At 37.9% G+C, this 21,310-nt stretch overlaps 3 protein-coding genes across 3 annotated transcripts; all 3 read right to left on the reverse strand.

The window, feature by feature from the left end:
* Positions 1-2,296: 2,296 nt before the first annotated feature.
* Positions 2,297-8,703, reverse strand: LOC139125540 (tyrosine kinase receptor Cad96Ca-like). The gene is made up of 9 exons (XM_070691604.1): positions 8,522-8,703; positions 7,673-7,886; positions 6,814-6,933; positions 6,486-6,652; positions 5,691-5,813; positions 4,937-5,048; positions 4,620-4,716; positions 4,031-4,130; positions 2,297-3,797 (listed from the first exon to the last, which is right to left on the reverse strand). Exons 2-9 carry the CDS (start codon positions 7,827-7,829, stop codon positions 3,753-3,755), a joined length of 921 nt encoding a protein of 306 aa, XP_070547705.1. The 5' UTR covers positions 7,830-7,886; positions 8,522-8,703; the 3' UTR covers positions 2,297-3,752.
* Positions 8,588-11,092, reverse strand: LOC139125541 (synaptogenesis protein syg-2-like). The gene is made up of 5 exons (XM_070691605.1): positions 10,642-11,092; positions 10,083-10,388; positions 9,557-9,829; positions 8,890-9,023; positions 8,588-8,709 (listed from the first exon to the last, which is right to left on the reverse strand). The coding sequence occupies exons 1-4, from the start codon at positions 10,658-10,660 to the stop codon at positions 8,944-8,946; spliced, it is 678 nt and encodes a 225-aa protein (XP_070547706.1). The 5' UTR covers positions 10,661-11,092; the 3' UTR covers positions 8,588-8,709; positions 8,890-8,943.
* A 1,173-nt stretch (positions 11,093-12,265) lies between these two features.
* Positions 12,266-19,702, reverse strand: LOC139125200 (cell adhesion molecule 1-like). The gene is made up of 6 exons (XM_070691302.1): positions 19,571-19,702; positions 18,747-19,034; positions 18,020-18,289; positions 17,566-17,829; positions 13,023-13,054; positions 12,266-12,472 (listed from the first exon to the last, which is right to left on the reverse strand). The coding sequence occupies exons 1-6, from the start codon at positions 19,626-19,628 to the stop codon at positions 12,266-12,268; spliced, it is 1,119 nt and encodes a 372-aa protein (XP_070547403.1). The 5' UTR covers positions 19,629-19,702.
* Between the last annotated feature and the right edge of the window lie 1,608 nt (positions 19,703-21,310).

The following is a 21,310-nucleotide window of genomic DNA, read 5'->3' on the forward strand; positions in this document are numbered from 1 at the left end:
AAGTTCTATCGAAAATTTGTACACTATTAAAGATGTCATCTTTGAATATCAAGTCTTTCTTGCCTGTTTTGAAGAGTGGACCAGTATTTTCCTTTCTGTGTCAAGATACAAAAATATGCGGTTGACTCAATAAAACTGTACGTAATGTGATGTTATGGGCTGAGAGGAACGCACGAAAAACCAAAGCGTTAGATATGTCACATAGACAAGAGATAGTTTATTTCTTATCAGTTGAAATCATCTTTAAAATATGGGTAATTATATCATAGCATGTATATTGATGGCGCATATACAGCGATCTGATTGGTCGAGACGCGAAAAGAACCGTCACGGTGGTATATATATATATATATATATATATATATATATATATATATATATATATGTATTGGCGATATACCACGGCTGGCATACGCGCGAGCTCTCAGCTTGAGCAAAATCCGTTTTTTGATGTTCCACGCCAGAATTTCAATATACTGTTTGATATAAAATAGCAATAAATCACACTCGATTTTGACCAGTTCACTTCATGTATGCACTCGCTATCGCTCGTGCATGTATGTCGTGAACTGGTCAAAATTTCGTGGTATACTATCGTGGGTGTGCTTAATTGCTTAAATATCTCCACGATCAGTGGCTGAGAGGAAAAATCGCCGGGTGTGCTTAATTGCTAAAATATCTCCACGATCAGTGGCTGAGAGGCAAAACTCAACAGTCTTGTAGAAGTAATGACATCATTCTTCTTGTACAGTGTCGGTTGTATACCATGAATTCGTTTGCAATACTCTGTACGTTTCAACTTTATATAAACCAGGAGCTAATAATTAACTTTTCCATATCAAACAAACACGAAGGTCTATAAATACAACCTGACGACATTACATCAGTATGTAACGCATATTTTAGTTTCTATACGTACAAGTGTAGCGGAACTCGTGATGTGATAGATCGTCGTATTCAGCGAGTTGAGAAATATAATGACATTTAGGAATATAAAGCTTTCAAACTGTGTGTTTGTTTTACATAGTGCGCAGCAGCATAGCTATATCTTGTGGTTTGTCGGAATAGATAGCACTGGATGTATTTTGCTGAAGTGATTCTAAACCTAGCTCTGCGTGGCAGGGCTGTGTGTTACCGGCGGTATACACACAGTCCTGCCACGCAGAACTAATTCTAAAACGTGAATACCAACAACGATTAATGTAGATCTGCTCGCAAAATTCCTATAAACCTCTGGAATAAAGACAATCCTCTACCACCGCTAAGAATTTGCCATGATTTGAATTCAGTGGATGAAGTGAATGATGGAAAATTTGTTTGTTGGAATAGCGGCCAAATTTTTGTAATTTGCCACTTATTTTACGGTCAATTTTTCTTGTTTAAAACGTATTGGCAAAATTAGTAACCTTTAACGCCTCGTTTCCATCGCCTATGCTTTCGCTTAACTACTACTATTCTTACAAGTAAGTGCCTACTATATCGCCGAATTTATCTGGCATGTCGATGTAAAAGGTCAAGGTCATTTGATGTCATAAAAACTCGCGTATTCTTACCTGCAAATGTAGATGTGACGTTAGAATGCTGTACCAGTCAGTGTAAAGTACAACTTCAAATTGCTATGCGCATGACCAATAATTTAAATTGGCCTATTTGCCGGAACTATGTAGGAGAGTTTTATGGTTTCATGAAATATCAGCGATGAAGGAAGGATCGCCATACTTCCAGGAAAGGATTCCATTGGCTTGGATAGGCGTTGGTAACAGCAATAAGGCCGCTCATGCAAAAACTATTCGTAAGCGTTTTTTGGTGGACTGGCGGGCATTTTACCAGTCAATGATGACATTGATATCAAATGTTTAAAGTTCAAAAGAAACAAGCATTCTCCACGCTGTAATATTTAAATGTTTCACTTGTTCTAATACCATCGAAGACACTGTTGGGAGCAGAGTTTGAAACTTTTGGCGAAAAGGATGCATGGAGATTCCCGATGGGTAGAGGGGACCTACAGGGCGACAGGGGATATTTTCAAGTCTAAGAGAAAGGGTATACTTTGTGTCATTCGCCCCCAATATTCTCTCTTCATAATTTCTATTTAGTTCCAAATACTGTCGCGTAAATGTACAAACAAGCTATACAACGAGGATAAATGTATTTTATATATTCAGATAAATAATCTCACGAATTAACGTTTCAGATAGTGTCTCCCTTGTACATGTAGGTATGTCTCTTATGAAGGGGATTAAGTGATAGCGCAAGAGACGAAGAGAACGATCTTGTCGAAGCTTAGGATCTGTAACTTTACTTTACTTTGGGCGTGGCGTTAACCGTACAGTAAATACCATAAATGAATTCATCCAATCATAAGCATCAATACAATTATTGAAATAATCATACATACAATTTGTTATTCATCATTGACACATCATCGCGTGAAATTGTCATATTCGTTTCATAAAGTGTAGACCACCTTCATCTTCTAAAGATAATTTAAATGTATGTTGTTTCCGTCAAATACTTTCAAAAACACTCGGAAAACACCTGCTATCTTTCTGGAAAGTTTCAGTTTCGTATGCAAATCAACTTACAATTGAGACCCTGTTGTTATTACATTGATAATATCAGTGTCGACAACCGCTAGATGTATGAACGTTTGTGTAAAATATTTGAGAAAATCTCAGTAAGAAGAGTTACATTGTGACACTACATCTTTTAGAACGATAAATAAAGTTACCACTTTTCAAATGCCATAGTTTAAATCTCAAATCCTAAAATGTACAAATAATACACAATAATAATGGCTCACGGTAACTCACACAGCATATCTTATCAAAGAGATAGTCTGCGTGCTGCAGAAATTATTGTACTGCACTGTCTCTGGTTTTGATTTTCGAGACGAAACTTATGGTACACACTAGAAATAGGTTTTCCTATCCAGTGCAGCCATCGGTGTTTGAAAGAAGAGACATGAAAATAACATAAATTATGAAATTACTGAAAGAAATGGCATCAACTCTTACTTTGCCATCCAACATCACCGGTTACATTATAAGTTTAATATTCATTTGAAGTTACCTACACTTTGCAATATTCAAAGTGGTCTGCCTGCAACCAACGGTGAATAGCTCAAAATTATCTAAAATAAAACATATTATAAGTGTAAACGAATTAAAAATTACACATTTCAGCTCAATGTGAGGTACCGTGAAATGTTTAGTAGTACTCAAAACAACTTCCACACGACAATCTTTTAGTGCTTTGTCTTGTACAATGTCCTAGCTTTTTAATAGGGTGATTTGCTGCAAACAAATTCGTATGTATATGTGTGACCTAAATGATGTCTCACTTAATATCAGTTCCTCACCGACGAGCTGAGAATGCTGCCCTTACTGTATGTATCTAACGACGAAACGCAAGGTGCAATAGATCCAATACGCAAAGATGATACCTGGCGTAGTTTGACCCTTACATCACCCCTGTAGAGTCACAGCGCTCTGAGAGAACAGTAATTCAAAATTCGAAAAAGAAATCAACACTTGACAGAAGGCCAAAAAAATATACAGAACAGGCACAAGCGCATAAATTACAATAGAAAGAGTACAATTACATTAATATTCACTATTAATATTGTTCACTATTAATATTATAAGGTTATTAGATCGGTCAAGGCTCGACGAAAATTACTTCGCACTTCCATGAACGTCATGAATGTCGCTCCAACGTTTGACGGACTTCGGAAATATATATTCAATCATTTACTCAAGCTGTGTGTGGGAATGCTTTTTATGCAAAATTTGTTCCTGAAAGAAGATGAAAAAAAAACCGCACCAAAATTACCTCGTCATCTCGTCATAATATATACCACCTACTAAAACGTAGACAAGTGAGCTATCTATCTTCTTATGCACCCGAGGCGTTTTGATTAAAAGAAATGTTAGCGAGTGTGTGATATTCATGGCTAGAAATTTTTTGCGAAGTCTTACGAAAACGCCCGACAGCACATACGGAAACGTCTATTGATCTGAACACTCACCTCTTCAGAGTTATTCAGGTCATGCAATGTTTTCAATAACATTGAAAATGTTGGTCGACTTCTTGGATCGGTCTTAGAACATGAAAGTATCGTTTCATACCTGATGACGAAATCAAAATGGTTAATGCGTACGTCATTCATACTTCAGGAAATATAGGTATTTGGCAAGAATGTCTTCGGAAGTAATTTAATATAAAGTATATTGAATCAATGTGTCAAATACGCTACTGCATAGGTCTGATTGGACGAGAGCTAAGGTTCTCCGTGGTAAAATAGTAACATACGAATACTTGGATACATCCCTAAACAGTCGATTTGCGTTCATTTCGCTCCATCAAGCAATTGCTTTGAAGGCGAGCTCTATATTTTGTGCTTTGTACCTAAACTTTGTGTATAAGTGCCCGAAGCATAGATTTTTCTGTAATGTTAAATGCATACTAGAATCATAAGGTTCAACCCCGAAGAAAAGCATAGTTTTCAAACGTACCAAAATTCTATTTATTACAGGCAGTTCAATCCTCAGATATATCGACATAATGAACACGGACATCATACATCTGAATCATTGTAAGTTTATATGTATACTTACAAGAGTTCACCACAATTGTCTGGCTCTTTCATACGGCGACCGCCTTTCAAAGCACTAATGAGTTCTATCTTCTTCATATCCATATACGGTGTGTCTCCTTTGAAAAAAGGTGACGGATAATATAATTTACATACATAGTACATACACACTTGTGTGGTGGCAGTTCGTTTGAGCTTTTGAATCAAAGTAATAACGATCAGATGTCCTCATTTATCACGTCACAGATTGTTTGTTATATTTTGGTCGAAGACAGGCTAAGTAACATTGGCCGGCTCATAGACTGAATTGCATTCTAAAGTGGATTTAAAAGCTCTGACCTTGGGTGATGATTTCGTAGAGAACCACACCAAACGACCAAACATCGCTTTCAAATGTAAATTCCTTTTGTGTCAACGATTCAAGCGCCATCCACCGGTAGGGCAGGCAATTCTGTGCGGAAAGGATTGAGTAATTAGTACCCCTCCCCTTCTATCTACCACGTCAATCACTATATTTATAGGGCCGTGGTGCAAATATTAGTATGGTATTTTTTTCTCTTTTATACAATGCCACTTTAGGTCTAAATCACTTAGATACAGATTAATGAGAATACAAAATCGTACGCGTTGAAAATCACGTGTTGGTAGAATGATTAATGATTTTTGAGGATGTCATTTGTTTTGAACCACACGTACACTTGCACACGTATTGAACGTAAAACATATACTCAACATCTAAACTTTTGCTGACACTGCCTTTGTAGAAAATACAAACTCTTCTTATTCTTCACCGTAAATGCTCGTGAGCCGAGTCAGAGGTCTTGGACAAAGCTGTGTAATGACGAGTTGTAAGATTTTCGGAGTCTGAATAACCTAATCGAGGTTCAATGTTTTTATGACGTAATGTACAATGAAATATCGGAACAATTGCAGAACACAGGACCACTCTGTCTGCTAGAAATCAGTGCTTCTGTCATGGTGTTGTCAGGGCTAATAGAAACATACCTACTAGGATAATTGTGAGTTGTACAAATAGATCAGCGCAGGACCAAAATTTATCAATCTTGCCACAGTGACTTAAACTATAGCTTACCTTGTTCATTTCAAAGAAGTCATGGTCACTCACAACATCGCTGGCATAACTGAAACCTGATATTTTACAAGTTTTACCTTCGTATACGAGGACGTGCTTGGCTGCCAGGTATCGGTGAATCACCTGAATCAAATCAATTTGATTTAGGATTTATGAAAAGTTGATAGAATGTGTTAAAATAATCAACTTTGACAATTTAAACACACACATCAGTATTTCACTCTTATTGACTGATTAACACGAGATGAGTACACAGCATCTGATATTTTCTTGGCGTTGGATCAAAATCGATTTAGTAATGGTACGAATAGTATCATTATCGAAGACCTTAGATACGTTCGCATATTCAAGTTATTGGCATGATCATATTTTATCACTTCTGTCATTCGAAGTGACAAGGGGGCTTTGATGGGAAAGTTAGAAATTCTGTATGCTTAAAGACATAAACAGTTATGTAAAATTAGTGTGATTAAAGAAGTTAATAATTGATCTTTGAATGTCAAGATAGAGATAGGGTTTTGCATGTCTAGATTTCCTCCCCTGAGCTAAGTATGTAACGACAGTATATTGTGTTCTATTTCAAAATACAAGGTCAAATGATTTACTAAATGCTGTCTGAAAGTTGGACTTTGTGAGTCTATATGTGTCCGTAATTTCGAAGCGGTAGGAATTTCGTGTTTTATTGTGCAAAACAAACAATAAGGTGCTTCATCAACTAGGCATAGTTAGCTCTTCGTTGGCCAGATGTGTGTAATTGGCGGAAATAAATAAATCATGTTGTAAAATATATCGTACCTTATTTTCTGCAAGATATTCCATTCCTTTGGCAACGTCAATTGCAAACGACAGCAAATGATTTTGTGAAAATCCACCCGTAGCATTCTCTGACTGTTTGCGATGTTCAGTGAGAAATGTCTTTAGGTCACCATGGGGTGCGTATTCCGTTATCAGATACACAGGGTCTGAAATTTCAAGATAGTATCAATAACTTAAATTACTCCCATTGCAAAACACAACATTAGACTAATTCTTGTTCGCCCTTTCACATTGAGTTACAGAAAAATGTGTACCACAGACCGTCAAAGATTGGTATAGAAAGCTTTGAAATTGTGTAGCAACTTACCTTGGCGAGTACAACATCCTAGTAACTTTGTAACGTTTCTATTGGAGGAAAGACGTTTCAATAACTTGATTTCCTTCAGCAGGTTTCCTCTCAGAATGTTAGCTCGTGTTTGATCCGAATCTGCGTGTGACAACAAAATAATAGAGATTGTGTCTCAGAAGAAACGAACGATTTAATTACGGCTCCGATTTATTTTTCTTTCGATAGTGATAAGCTGACTTGATCAGCTTGCAGTCATGTTGAACACAGAGCAATACTTAACATTTTGCTGAGTTTAAATCGATCTCACATCCCTATCATTTTCAAAGTGAATGAATCGTAACGGCTACATCGTTGAACATTTTGAGGGTCCTAATCTAGTACGGATATGAAGCCTTCAGTAATTATAAAGAGGTAGCTCGGAGAATCAGAAAAAATCTTTAAAAAACACGAAAACACGAGTGTCACCATTTACAAACCCGTTTCAGAGTCACAATTGAACAACTTGAAGCTAAATCGAATTCTAAATAGCTGTGCAACATTTCAATATACCGACACGAAGTCACACATTGATATCGATGGGTAAGCTTAAGGTCCTGTGCAAACCGTCATCAAATCGATCACCCTTGCAAGTAGTTGAGGGGGAGGACATGTAAGTTGGGAAACGGGAATAGTCACATCTTTGAAGCGAAAACGGGTGTAGGTTGACATTTAGGAGGGACTCCTGCATGCCCAAGTTCCCTCCAGCCCAGCCCCTCCAATTGTGGTTATGTAAAAAGAAGCGTAATATTGTGCCATACTCTCCAAGGTATTTCAAGCTCGAAAGTGGTCATAATATTACACTGACAGTTCGTTGAATCTCTCATAAATTCATACTCACCATTCACCATTTTAATCGCAACTTGAGTGGTCCCGTCCTTTCCATTGATGTACCAAGCCATCGCCTTGACGATTTTATAAAATCTACCGATATGAATATCATCACCGACATGTAAGCGATCGTGTGTGAATTCAAAGACTAATTTTCCGGGAGCCATGTAGATCTTTCTGCAATCCCTGTCCGTTTGGGGGTTTTCATAAATGTTGGCGTTAACCTGAAGGAAATATAATGATTAAGACAATAAATATACAAATTATGTCGGAAATCAATGTGACCATACATGAAATAATGAAATAGTTTAATGTCTTCCTTCACTCAGACTTTCTTATTTCTCTGCCGAGGACGTCACATTATAATGTGCAGTCAGGTTCTAGATACACTTGGATGATGGATGTCAACATCTGATAAATAATAATGGCTCGCTCTGTTCAATGCCACAGTTGTAAGACTAGCTCGGTATAGTATACTGCAACGTTCGTGCAGATGACTGAAGTCGCAAAAACACCATTTGTTCACCGAAATCTCTCTCAAGTTTTCTTTTCTGTATAATATTAACAAGAATAAACCAAACTTGGACATTTTCCAGTTCAAATTAGTAGTCTTATACAACCGTTTCCAATCCGTCATATCACAAGTTTGCTGCGTCTAAGTCCATCTGATAATATATATATATGTATATATATATATATATATATATATATATATATATATATATATATATATATATATATATATATATATATATATATATATATATATATGAATTCGTATGAATTCGTATATTTTTCTACGACAATTCATAGCTAAGTTACGAAGAAAATTTTCAGGCAAAACGTTCAATATACTCACCCTATCCGACGCTGTCTCAATTTCGCTATCAGAAATGTCATCATACTCTGTACAACTACGCAACGCCGGTCTGTCTTCGTCACACACACGACTCTCTATCCTACTCTCTGAAGCTGCAGGAATGTCTTCAAGTTGGATTCTGTTATTTAAGCTTTGCCCTACCCTTTCTGGTATTTCTTCATATATCGCTACATAAATCAGAGCCAAGTTAGAATTGAAGATTACGCCCCGAGAACCAATAATTGGCCACGTTAACCAAAATTTAAAAAGAAAAAAGCGAAAAAACACAAAACAAAACGAAACAAACGAGACTGAATTTCACTCCAACTATTTCTCACAGCTTCATAATGAGTACAAGTACTACTTACTTGACCTCTTTATTCTTCGAACAACAAGGACAATTACCACTATAACACAGACAACTACGATCCCAATTGTTGCCACACGATATAAACTGTATTGGAATTACCACTGCTTGGAATACCGTCTGATGTGTGAGATTCTGTGGTGCAAACAGAAAAGGTTATCGAGTTGGTGAAGTATATAAAAACTTCATGGTATCTTTGTCATTTATATTTGAATCAGTGTTGAAGTTACTGTATCGAGATAATATATTGAATATCATACCCCAGTAGGTGTATCATGTTATTTACCTAAATTGTTAGTGTAAATACAGAAACAGCGGATAATTTTCTTATCAATTATTTCTGAAAACTACCACTTGTCTCCGACCGCGCCTCGCTCCTTGTGACATATCTAAATATATCACAGTACTTAGTTGTAACCACCTTATTAAATTGTAGCATTGTTGTTGTAGTTGTAATAACACGCTATATTAATATGCATTTCTTTGATGATTACGTTCCACTGTCTGTTCATCTTCTTTTGAATGTAACGTCAAATATTCTTCGCCATAAGAACTGCCTCAATTTTCAACTCAATTCCTCTTTGTGTTTTATCGGTCTTTGATCCTTCAGATAAACAAATAAATTAATTAATAAAAAATTCTGTAGAACAAAATACAGTGAACAATACCTGCTGAACGCCATACTATGACGTCACTCCTTCGTTCACCGAAGGTGTTGAAGCTCACTACTGTTATATTGTACGCCTTCTCTGGCTTTAAACCACCGATGGTGGCGATGTTATCAGAAGACGAATCGGTGACCTTGACGTAGCCGTCGGGTAATTCCGTGTACTCAACGTAGAACATCTGCTCGTCTCCACCGTCGAAGCCTCGTTCCCAGGTTATGACTATTATGTCAGCAGCGGTCGTGATGTTGATGTTGGTAACTTTGTCCGGGGTGGCTGTAAAACGATTGAAAAACATGTCTTGCAATAGTTGGTATTTGCATCGATTGTGGTACACGTATTTCCTAGCAATACATTAAAAGTTGAGAGTGACTGTAAACAGATAGAAGTTGAGAACAGTTTTCACATCCCCTCCAAACATCAATTTTCTTCAAAATTCGTAGATGCAGTCAATTTCACAATGTCTTGAAATCGATTGTTTGGTCGCCCTCGTTTACAGCAGACACTAACAAGAAGTCTTTACACTTACATTTCCGTTTCAGAGAGATTAGGAAAGCGACTCGTCCATACAGGTTACGAGCCTCGCAGATGTATCGACCATAGCTATTGGCAGTTACGGTTCCAATCCGGAGTGTCGCTGACGTTGAGGGCTTTGATTTGGATCTATTCACAGTTTGCAAGTAGAGGCTACTGTTTGTAACAACCGAGCCGCTGTTGTCAAACCACGTGACATTTGCTGGTGGGTTGCTATCAGTTTCACAATGCAGTAGGACAGACTCGCCTTCATTTGCTGCGACTTGCCCATTCTTCTTTTCATTCAAAACCAATGGTTTATCTGCAAGTAGAAATATCAGATTGTTGCTTCACACAATTACAGATACATTACCTGCATTTCTCTGTTTTCCATGGTCACTCTTCGTTCTTTCCTTTTCTCCAAGTGGCTGTTTTAACCCCAACTATCTGCATGCTAAATATTTTGTTAACTAATCACTAGCCCTTTCATCTCCTCATTTCTTGCCATTACTTTTCTTTCTGGTAAGATGTCAAATTTTCATCAACTCGTTGACTCTTACACGGTCAGTACTTACAGTAGACGTTGATTGGCATCGCGTAGGACTCGATGGCCTCCGAAGGGAATTCTGGGTTAATCGCAGCACAGTTGATTGGAACAGAATTGTCCTGTAGAGTTGTGGTGATGTGTAATTCTTGCTTTGATATAAAACCATTGTATTCACTTTCCTCTTCAACGATCCCACTGATGTTGATATTTTTTTCTGTCGCATCTATGGGTACTCCGTTCCTATACCATACTATCGAAGATGCCGGGTAACTGCTGCTTGTAGTGCACACAAAGGTCAGAGTTTCGCCAACTCTTACAGGTGATGTCACAGAAATCGTGACTTGGACAGGTTTGACTGTTTTCCAAAATAGAAAGAAATAAAACTAAAATAGCAAATGTGGTTCTTGCAATTCTGCGATATAGGCTTTATATGCATACTATTACAAAGTGATAACCACATCAAGTAACGAAGGGCAGGCTCTGCGTTCAGTCTGTGACAAAACATCTTGATGATATGCAAGTTTTGGGCTTTCTGATTCTTATCTTAATATTGTACGAACCTCATATTCTTCTTTAGTGAGCAACTTGGATGTTGTCCTCGACGGCAGGGGTCTCTGACAAAATCTCCATCTTTCAATGTGTATTGAGTCATGAATATCAGAATGTTTTGATAACTTTATGATAATAAAATTGACCACTTATAACTTGATCATAATGGCTACGGAGTCCATTCATTTCCCCCCCGGAGGGGGGGGGGTTGTGTTATAAGAAACACATCACTATTTCCAACTGCTTTCGCAAGCGGAAATAGCGAGTGTGTCTTGTAAGACACAGCGAAGAATTGTTGTAAGGGCGCTGTAACAATAAAGAGTTTATTGTACAAGATTTCACATGCTCAATTTATTCAGTGCTTCAGTTTTTATGAGTCATAGTGCATGCATGTGTCATAATCTTCCAATTGGCGCACAGAATAGTAATATTTCACGCTCAAATACATTAGCGTTCTTTGACACGAGTGATCAAGTTGCAACTTTTCTTTGTTCGGACTCTAACAATGCTGGCGCCACGAAATACCAGCACAATATCGACAACATGATCTCGCTCATTTACACATTTAAAAGAATTACCCGGTAACTTATTGTTCTCATGGAGGTATTCTGCTTACTACCCTCATGTTCTATTGTGTTTCAATCGATCGTAATATTGAGTCGTTGTTATCATTTTAATTTATTCATGGCGTGGGTTTGAAACAAAAGAATTGTAGCAAGCCACGCACGGGCAAGTGATAATTTCTACTTTTGTAATCCTTTCTAATGTCGGTAAATCAAAGCATTTTCTTATTATATTCTTTATGGCGTCGGCATCCGACATAGCCAAGATATTGTATAAATAGACTTTAACTCAGAGACTGGAGGACTGGCAGCTGAACTTGGACCACGGTCACTCTCTAGTGGAGTGACCGACACGAGGACCGATAACCACGGTCACTCTCTTGTGGAGTGACCGAGACAGGACATTCACAGTTATGGTTCCGTATTCAATAAATAAGTTCCAGTTGTACATCAGCACTCGTCGTCAATTCAAGCTTCTTTCCTTTTACGTTATGACATGGTGGAGATACCAAACCCGGTGCGAAGACTGACTTTGGGTCGTCAGTCACCTCTCGTCGCCAAGCGAGAAGCTCTACGATCAATTCCCCGAAGCACGAAAGTCACCATTGCCAAGCCGACCACTTTGCCGACAAGCGAGTCCCCCGTGTGAGTAAATCCTCTACGATCCGCTCTCAAGAAACAATCAACTTGAAGATTCACATCGAACAATTCCCCGATGAAGGACGTCTTGAAGACGAGGAACTCTTCCTGTGACGAGGAAACGGGCCACCCATAATCAACGATCAACAACAACCATGCAGTGATTCTATGATGCGATCAGTAAGTTTGAAATTTAGAATGATAGGTTTGTTTAAATGATTGTATTTTCGATTAATGTGAAGACTAGAATATGCTCTCTGATTTCTTTTTAATTTTAAAAGGGCTCGTTAATCGCATATCTACGACAAAGTAACACATAGCAAATCCTCGAGCCTACTACACACGCGGGATGGAATACTTAAATATTATAACGCAATTCAAGCGGGTTGGGAAAGAAAGAAATGTTTGAGTACGATTCTTGGCTTTCAATCTTTCGATTATATTGCCATTTCGAAACTTGCGTTTGTATGCAATCACTGTGAGAACATTTCAAACGACGAGATCGCTGAATAGAATTACTGAAAGGAAATTAACCAACCTCGGTAACTCTACAAACCAAACAGTTTTGACAGAACAACGACCAATTGAAACGAACTATACAAGCGCCAGGAAAAGAAACTGAACTCAAGCTACCAAAAGAAGTAAAAGATTACCTTACGGACAAAAACGTAAAGACATTTTCTTTGTGCGCTAAGAACAAATAACCATGAGAATAAAATAACTGACTAAAGAAACAAGGACTCGAAATGAACGAACAAAAAAATACAAAAACATTTTACTTTACTGTTTTATTTTAAAGAACGTACTTTACAAAAACATTTTTACCTGCATTTGTTATAACTGTGACGTTTCTTAAGTGTTTTTATCAGCTGTTGAGTGACACATTGACATTTGCTATGATTTTATCGTGTGAGATCTCGTAGTGTGCGGGGTAACGGCCGGCTCCATCATACTGCCTGATGTCACACCCTCAGAAGCAAAATTCTTTGTTTCACGATTCAGTATGATATCATTATAGGAACTTCGTCTACATTATGTTGTATTGTATATTGTTTCTTCGACATTCTAGTTTCCATTGTGTAGTTCTTTTAATGTTGCATCTCAATGTTAACTCGTGCCTTCAGTTATGCAAATTACCCTTTGTATGAAATTCAATTGTTTTACTTTCGCTGAATGCCAAAATCTGAAAACGTTCATTTTTTGTTTCCCTCAAAACTTTAACAGTGTTAGGTCCAACAAAATATCATTTCATACACTTTAAATCATACGTTTCCGTACGAATGATGATCTATTTGAAGGCCATTTTTTCAAAGATTTTTGGAACACCAATGCTTAGTCTCTATTTCCGTTTTACGCTACGCCAGCGTGTTTTTCTTGTTAGTAAGATTTACAAACAGGCTTTATTTATTATTATGCTGACGGCAAACCAAGAGATGGTCAAAAGAAGACGCACAAAGTCCGCCATCCGAATGCCTACACGCTCTTTACTATTATTCTTCGAGGCCAACGAGCCCAATTATTACCCGCCAAAGACGCGAGGATTATTTTTAAGGTTAATAGCGATCATGCATTTTATGATTATAAATCACACGTGTTTCAGACTTTCTTCAAAGAAATGTAGTACTTTGTCATATTCTCAACTCAGAGGGAACGGACGTATTATTTTGAAAATGAGGTCATTTTCTATTTCGAAATTGGCCCATGTCATAATCTTCCAAATTGGCGCACAGAATAGTAATATTTCACGCTCAAAATACATTTGCGTTCTGGGACGCGAATGATCAAGCTGACGTTTCTTTGTTTGGACTCTAACAATGCTGGCGCCACGAAATACCAGCACAGTATCGACGACATGATCTCACTCATTTACACATTTACAAGAATTACCCAGTAACATATTTTCTCATGGAGGTATTCTGCGTACTACCCCATGTTCTGATGTGTTTCAACCAATCGTAATATTGAGCCGTTGTTATCATTTTAATTTATTCATGGCGTGGTTTTGAAACAAAAGAATTGTAGCAAGCCACGCACGGGCAAGTGATAATTTCTACTTTTGTAATCCTTTCTAATGTCGGTAAATCAAAGCATTTTCTTATTATATTCTTTATGACGTCGGCATCCGACATAGCCAAGATATTGTATAAATAGACACACTAACTCAGAGGACTTAACTTGGACCACGGTCACTCTCTAGTGGAGTGACCGACACGAGGACCGATAACCACGGTCACTCTCTTGTGGAGTGACCGAGACAGGACATTCACAGTTATGGTTCCGTATTCAATAAATAAGTTCCAGTTGTACATCAGCACTCGTCGTCAGATCCAGCTTCTTTTCCTGTAAGTTACGACATGTCATAATCTTCCAAATTGGCGCACAGAATAGTAATATTTCACGCTCAAAATACATTAGCGTTCTTGGACGCGAGTGATCAAGCTGATGTTTCTTTGTTTGGACTCTAACAATGCTGGCGCCACGAAATACCAGCACAGTATCGACGACATGATCTCACTCATTTACACATTTACAAGAATTACCCAGTAACTTATTTTCTCATGGAGGTATTCTGCGTACTACCCTCATGTTCTATTGCTCTGTGATTTCTTTTTAATTTTTAAAGGGCTCGTTAATCGCATATCTACGACAAAGTAACACATAGCAAATCTTCGAGCCTACTACACACGCGGGATGGAATACTTAAATATTATAACGCAATTCAAGCGGGTTGGGAAAGAAGGAAATTTTTGAGTACGATTCTTGGCTTTCGATTTTTCGATTATATTGCCATTTCGAAACTTGCGTTTGTATGCAATCACTGTGAGAACATTTTCAAACGACGAGATCGCTGAATAGAATTACTGAAAGGAAATTTACCAACCTCGGTAACTCTACAAACCAAACAGTTTTGACAGAACAACGACCAATTGAAACGGACTATACAAGCGCCAGGAAAAGAAACTGAACTCAAGCTACCCAAAGAAGTAAAAGATTACCTTACGGACAAAAACGTAAAGACATTTTCTTTGTGCGCTAAGAACAAATAACCATGAGAATAAAATAACTGACTAAAGAAACTAGGACTCAAAATGAACGAACAAAAAATACAAAAACATTTACTTTACTGTTTTTTTTAAAGAACGTACTTTACAAAACGTTTTTACCTGCATTTTTCTTATAACTGTGACTTTTCTTAAGTGTTTTTATCACCTGTTGAGTGACACATTGACATTTGCTGTGATTTTATTGTGCGAGATCTCGTAGTGTGCGGGGTAACGGCCGGCTCCATCATACTGCCTGATGTCACACCCTCAGAAGCAAAATACTGTGTTTCACGATTCAGTATGATATCGCAATAGGAATTTTATCTACATTATGTTGTATGTATATTTTTTCTTTCATTTTTAGTTACCGTTGTGTATTTTTTTAATGTTGCATCTCGATGTTAACTCGTGCCTTTAGTTATGCAAATTACCCTTTGTATGAAATTCAATTGTTTTACTTTCGCTGAATGCCCAAATCTGAAAACGTTCTTTTTTTGCTTCTCTCAAAACTTTAACAGTGTTTAGTCCAACAAAATATCATTTCATACACTCTAAATCACACGTTTCCGTACGACTGAGGATCTATTTAAAAGCCATTTTTGCAAAGATTTTTGGAACACCAATGCTTGGTCTCTATTTCCGTTTTACGCTACGCCAGCGTGTTTTTCTTGCTAGTAAGATTTACGAACAGGCTTTATTTATTATAATGCTGACGGCACACCAAGAGATGGTCACAAGAAGACGCACAAAGTCCGCCATCCGAATGCCTACACGCTCTTTACTATTATTCTTCGAGGCCAAACGAGCCCAATTATTACCCGCCAAAGACGCGAGGATTATTTTTAAGGTTAATAGCGATCATGCATTTTATGATTATAAATCACACGTGTTTCAGACTTTCTTTTGAAGAAATGTACTTTGTCAAATTCGAAACTCAGAGGGAACGGACGTGTTATTTTGAAAATGAGGTCATTTTCTATTTCGAAATTGGCCCATGTCATAATCTTCCAAATTGGCGCACAGAATAGTAATATTTCACGCTCAAAATACATTAGCGTTCTTGGACGCGAGTGATCAAGCTGATGTTTCTTTGTTTGGACTCTAACAATGCTGGCGCCACGAAATACCAGCACAGTATCGACGACATGATCTCACTCATTTACACATTTACAAGAATTACCCAGTAACTTATTTTCTCATGGAGGTATTCTGCGTACTACCCTCATGTTCTATTGTGTTTCAAGCAATCGTAATATTGAGCCGTTGTTATCATTTTAATTTATTCATAGCGTGGGTTTGAAACAAAAGAATTGTAGCAAGCCACGCACGGGCAAGTGATAATTTCTACTTTTGTATCCTTTCTAATGTCGGTAAATCAAAGCATTTTCTTATTATATTCTTTATGGCGTCGGCATCCGACATAGCCAAGATATTGTATAAATAGACTTTAACTCAGAGACTGGAGGACTGGCAGCTGAACTTGGACCACGGTCACTCTCTAGTGGAGTGACCGACACGAGGACCGATAACCACGGTCACTCTCTTGTGGAGTGACCGAGACAGGACATTCACAGTTATGGTTCCGTATTCAATAAATAAGTTCCAGTTGTACATCAGCACTCGTCGTCAATTCAAGCTTCTTTCCTTTTACGTTATGACACATGTACCTATAATTCACCGTACGAGTTCTCATCGCCGGTGATAGACATATTCTTCACGGAAATAAATCTGTATATTGTGCACTTCAATGATCTTGTTACGGATGAGTTCTTTAAATTGTAAGGCTGATGTAATGTAAAATCTCGCCCTTTTTGTCAGCAGCTCGTTATGCAGAGCGTTCTGACATTCATTACATTTTCAAAACTGCAGACGATACTACATTAATGGTCGTATGGCCAGGTATTTATCCAAGAACAATCTTCTTAGGAAATAGAGCTTGTAAAACTACCCTCTCCTATTGTCCTTATCTATATTCTAGTCGCGTGCCAGGTGCATAATGAGCAAGTGGCTCGTTATAAAATAGAATATCTCTTTACTGAAAGGTGCTATGATCAATCGGTCTCATGATATTAGACGTAACCATAATTTTCATTTAATGAATTCCTATTTTCAACATTTTCTATCGAACAATTGGGAGATTATGATTGATTGACTCACAATTAACGAGTACTAGTGTTTCACTCTTTCCCAGTCCAGTTCCTCCAATCTGTTCACAAAATACATTCGTTGCTTCACATGAGTACACCCCACTTTGACTTCTACGTATGGCGGGTAACCTCAGTGTTTTCCCATGGTGCACTGTGGCGTCTGGATAAACCCATGTGACTTCCGCAGATGGCATTGCATCAACATTGCACAATATTTGCAATTCGTCATCTTCGTTGATATAGCGCAGGACAGGTGTCGATACCTCTGGATCGTCTGATGAATAAACAAAATGCAACATGAAATCCGGACATGATTAGAAAACTGTGTGCCTATGATGCTTTAGACGATATTTTTAATATGCGACGTCAATTTATCATCCCAAGATTACTTTTACCTTTTTGCAAGAACATATTTTTCATGTAAACACACTCACTGTTGTTCCGAATAAAAGTGAGCAACTTACATTGGACTTCCACTGTCGTCTGACTCGACGATTGGCCACTGATACCATTGTAGTAAATGTTGCTGACTTCACACGTGTAATTGGATGGATTTTCTTCTCCGGGTTGGATGTCATGGATGAGAAGAGGATCCTCCATCGTATGGCTCACATGTGGCGCTGTCCATCTAACTCTGGTCGTCCGTGGATTACCAATGACGTAGCTGCAATACACGCGAAGCCTTCTTCCTTTCTCAATGCAAATGTAATCGGGACCCGATGCTACCGGTGGATCTGGCGAAAAGGCACAGTGAAACGATGTTTCAAGCGATGGTAAAACCAATAGGTCACACAGAAACGTGACTCGAAATCAGTCTTGAAGTCTTCCCTGCTGGGTTTTTGAAGGCTACAGATAGATAGATAGATAGAGAGTTAGAGAGATAGATAGATAGATAGCTAGATAGATAGATAGATAGATCGATCGATAGCTAGATAGATAGATAGATAGATAGAGAGTTAGAAAGGTAAAGATAGGTAGGTAGGTAGGTAGGTAGGTAGGTAGGTAGGTAGGTAGACATTGCAATTACCAAATGGATTTGATACTTTGCCACTTCATTATTAATTACTAAACTACTTATTGCCTTTGTCGACAATCGCGAGACTTTTGCGTTGTCTTCTATTTCCTATTCAATATGGCTACCCGGTCTGTGGACAGAACAAGAGCATGAATGGATGCAGAAAACATGATTACATTGGACATTAGGTATTATAGCTTGAGGACATCTCCTTGGTGACGTCATACTGTCATATTGTATCCTGCAACTAAAACGTCTCCCGTTGTCGTCTTTTCGTACAATGTGACTGAACAGAAGTGGCGATGAACCAGCCGTGGTTGTGTCTTTACCGTCACGTGACCAGACCAATCGTCCTGGTGGGGTTGCCTCGCTGTCAATACGGCAACGAAGTATAAAGGTACTACCAATGATTACTTCACCGTTGGGTCCCATTTTAGAGAGACTTTCACATGACGGGTCACCATCTTGTAAGACAAAGCATAAAAAATATCCTCATTTGTAGTCATGTATGTCGAGATATAATTTCTTAATGATGTAGCGCCAAATTTCTAAGTCTCTGCACTCGTGAACAAAATCTCGTGAGTTGTATTCCTTGACTATGCAAATCTCCGCAGGTACTCGTCGGTGTCAGCCAGAACCTATCTCAGACTCATGTAACACCAAGGGCTAGCATACACTTAGTATGCAGATGTAGAAAAGGATCGAGTAACATTAAAGCAGTTGAACTCGGGTAAATTGATACATAGAGACAGGATCTATATCTCATTTCTTTAGCTTGTTATTGTATTAATGAGCTTGCGCTTATGATGAGTAATAGTAATCCAAATAAATTCTCTCCCACATTGCGGAATGTCGCGGCAAGGAGATTAATGTGTAGAAGAGATTTTATATTGTACTGTGCCAATACATCGCTAAAACATGATGATACTGTAGAGTGTCTGCCTGATCCCTACTCGGCTGATGATAAAGACAGAAAGCTGTAAAAACAGGAATTACATACCTGACCAAGCTGTTGTCGCTATAATGAGTAAAATGAGGCTTAATTTCTTTAAGTTCATCGTTAACTGTTAGCCTCCAAAGTCAATTCTACAACAAGATATTCAAAAGAATTTGCGTGTATTAAAAATGAATCAAAACGAATCGCAGACTAAGTTTAAAGGCCTGTATTGGCACCAGATTGTCTTATCAGAAAATTTACCCACAAGATTACTATTTCAATGGAAAACAAAAGACTATCACACCTCCAATATCCTCTTACAGACTAGAACAAAGGCGATCCCAGAGATCGCGAAAAGTGCCTTTAACATGACGCTCTTTTACATTAACTCAAGACAGCGTTTGATCCATTGTAGATTATTTTCTAATGTATTTTTTAATTGTATAAAAATGTATTGCTATGCACCTATCGGTGTCAATTTAAATTTTGTCAATTTTAAGTGTTTTCAGCATACAACACGCAACGTGGATAAGCAGAAAGGCTATCGCGCATGCTCATTGTGAAAAGTGTAAAACTGGTGGTTGTGTCATAGGTTGTGAGCGGTGACGGGGCAACTAATATGGACTCAGTGACCCGATGTATACAATGTTGCTGTTTTTAGACTCTTATTGACATAAACATACAAAAACCCGGGCAATCATTAACAGACATCCATATGACAATGAAGCAACACGCAGGCGTGACGTCCAGTTAGCGGCAGTTTCGGTACGTGTACAATAGAGCAACTTTGTGACGTAAACACGCGTACGCTTTCTATAGGGAAGTCAGGAAATTATATAAAAACAAGATTGATAAATTGGTAGATATTTATCAAACATTGATCTCAAGGAAGGGTTACTTTATTGCTGTCTTTAGATGAACAGAATTTATAAAGAGCGCAATTGAGTTATCTATATTAACGCAAATTGCTAACGCTAGCTTTTTCGAATACAAACATGCATGCATGAATGCATACACTTTGTACTAGGACCTAGTACCTGCTTGTTAGATTCCACAGCGGAGTACGGACATTCTACTATCAGTTGTATACCATGCATTTGCCACGGCTCAGAACTTTATATATTTATTTATTAAGCGAAATGAGGTGAAAAATTGATCTCTACCATAGCAACTAAAATAGTAGCGATTCGCCCCCTCGCCGTACTATTTAGTGTGAATAAGCAACAAATAAAGATATCGTCGCCCCAACAATATGACGGTTTAACTCTTACTCCTCCAACTGAACGGCTAATTTACCGAGAATTTTATCTTTTACGTCTATGTAAAGTAATACTGCTTCATGACGTCATGAAATGTTACAGTATCTTACCGTGAAGATGTCGTTGTGACGTCAAAATGCCGCACCAATACACCCCATGAAGTGCGCATGTCTGTTATTTCAGGTTGAAGTACGTACACGAACCGTATGAGTGGAGGCTCGTTAATTTATACTGAATAAAAAAACCCTGATGTTATCGCGAAGAACGTTATTTAATTATGCCTTTGATATTTTCGCCGGATGCTGGCGAATATTGTACTGTAATATGCCTAGTAAGGTGCAAAGCATCCCATGATGCAATTCAGACTTGTTGTATATCGCAGGGAAAGGATGCTCTCTTTCGTTTTCTGTGTTTTCTTAATAATATCCACAATGATATCAATAATGAAGTGAAAACAACCGTATCGTTCAATATCTTCAGTTTTATATGGAATCCATGCTCATTAATCTTTCCAGTAGATGTTACACCCTTGACTATAGCTGTT

Source organism: Ptychodera flava, assembly GCF_041260155.1.
Source record: "Ptychodera flava strain L36383 chromosome 3 unlocalized genomic scaffold, AS_Pfla_20210202 Scaffold_25__1_contigs__length_14229661_pilon, whole genome shotgun sequence".
NCBI lineage: Eukaryota > Metazoa > Hemichordata > Enteropneusta > Ptychoderidae > Ptychodera > Ptychodera flava.

Excerpts from the sequence above, each read along its gene's own strand:
- LOC139125540 (XM_070691604.1), bottom strand. The coding sequence starts at position 7,829 with ATGGCTCCCGGAAAATTAGTCTTTGAATTCACACACGATCGCTTACAT. Across the intron at positions 6,934-7,672 it reads TGCGATTAAAATGGTGAATG|ATTCGGATCAAACACGAGCT; the intron begins GTGAGTATGAAT and ends TGTCACACGCAG. Across the intron at positions 3,798-4,030 it reads ACCTGAATAACTCTGAAGAG|GAACAAATTTTGCATAAAAA; the intron begins GTGAGTGTTCAG and ends ATCTTCTTTCAG.
- LOC139125541 (XM_070691605.1), bottom strand. Across the intron at positions 9,830-10,082 it reads AATCTCTCTGAAACGGAAAT|CCACCCCGGACAAAGTTACC; the intron begins GTAAGTGTAAAG and ends ATCGTTTTACAG. Across the intron at positions 9,024-9,556 it reads CATAGTATGGCGTTCAGCAG|AATCTCACACATCAGACGGT; the intron begins GTATTGTTCACT and ends TTTGCACCACAG.
- LOC139125200 (XM_070691302.1), bottom strand. The coding sequence starts at position 19,628 with ATGAACTTAAAGAAATTAAGCCTCATTTTACTCATTATAGCGACAACA. Across the intron at positions 18,290-18,746 it reads TATAATACCTAATGTCCAAT|ATCCACCGGTAGCATCGGGT; the intron begins GTAATCATGTTT and ends CCTTTTCGCCAG. Across the intron at positions 13,055-17,565 it reads AACACTAGTACTCGTTAATT|CGCACAAAGAAAATGTCTTT; the intron begins GTGAGTCAATCA and ends ATTTGTTCTTAG.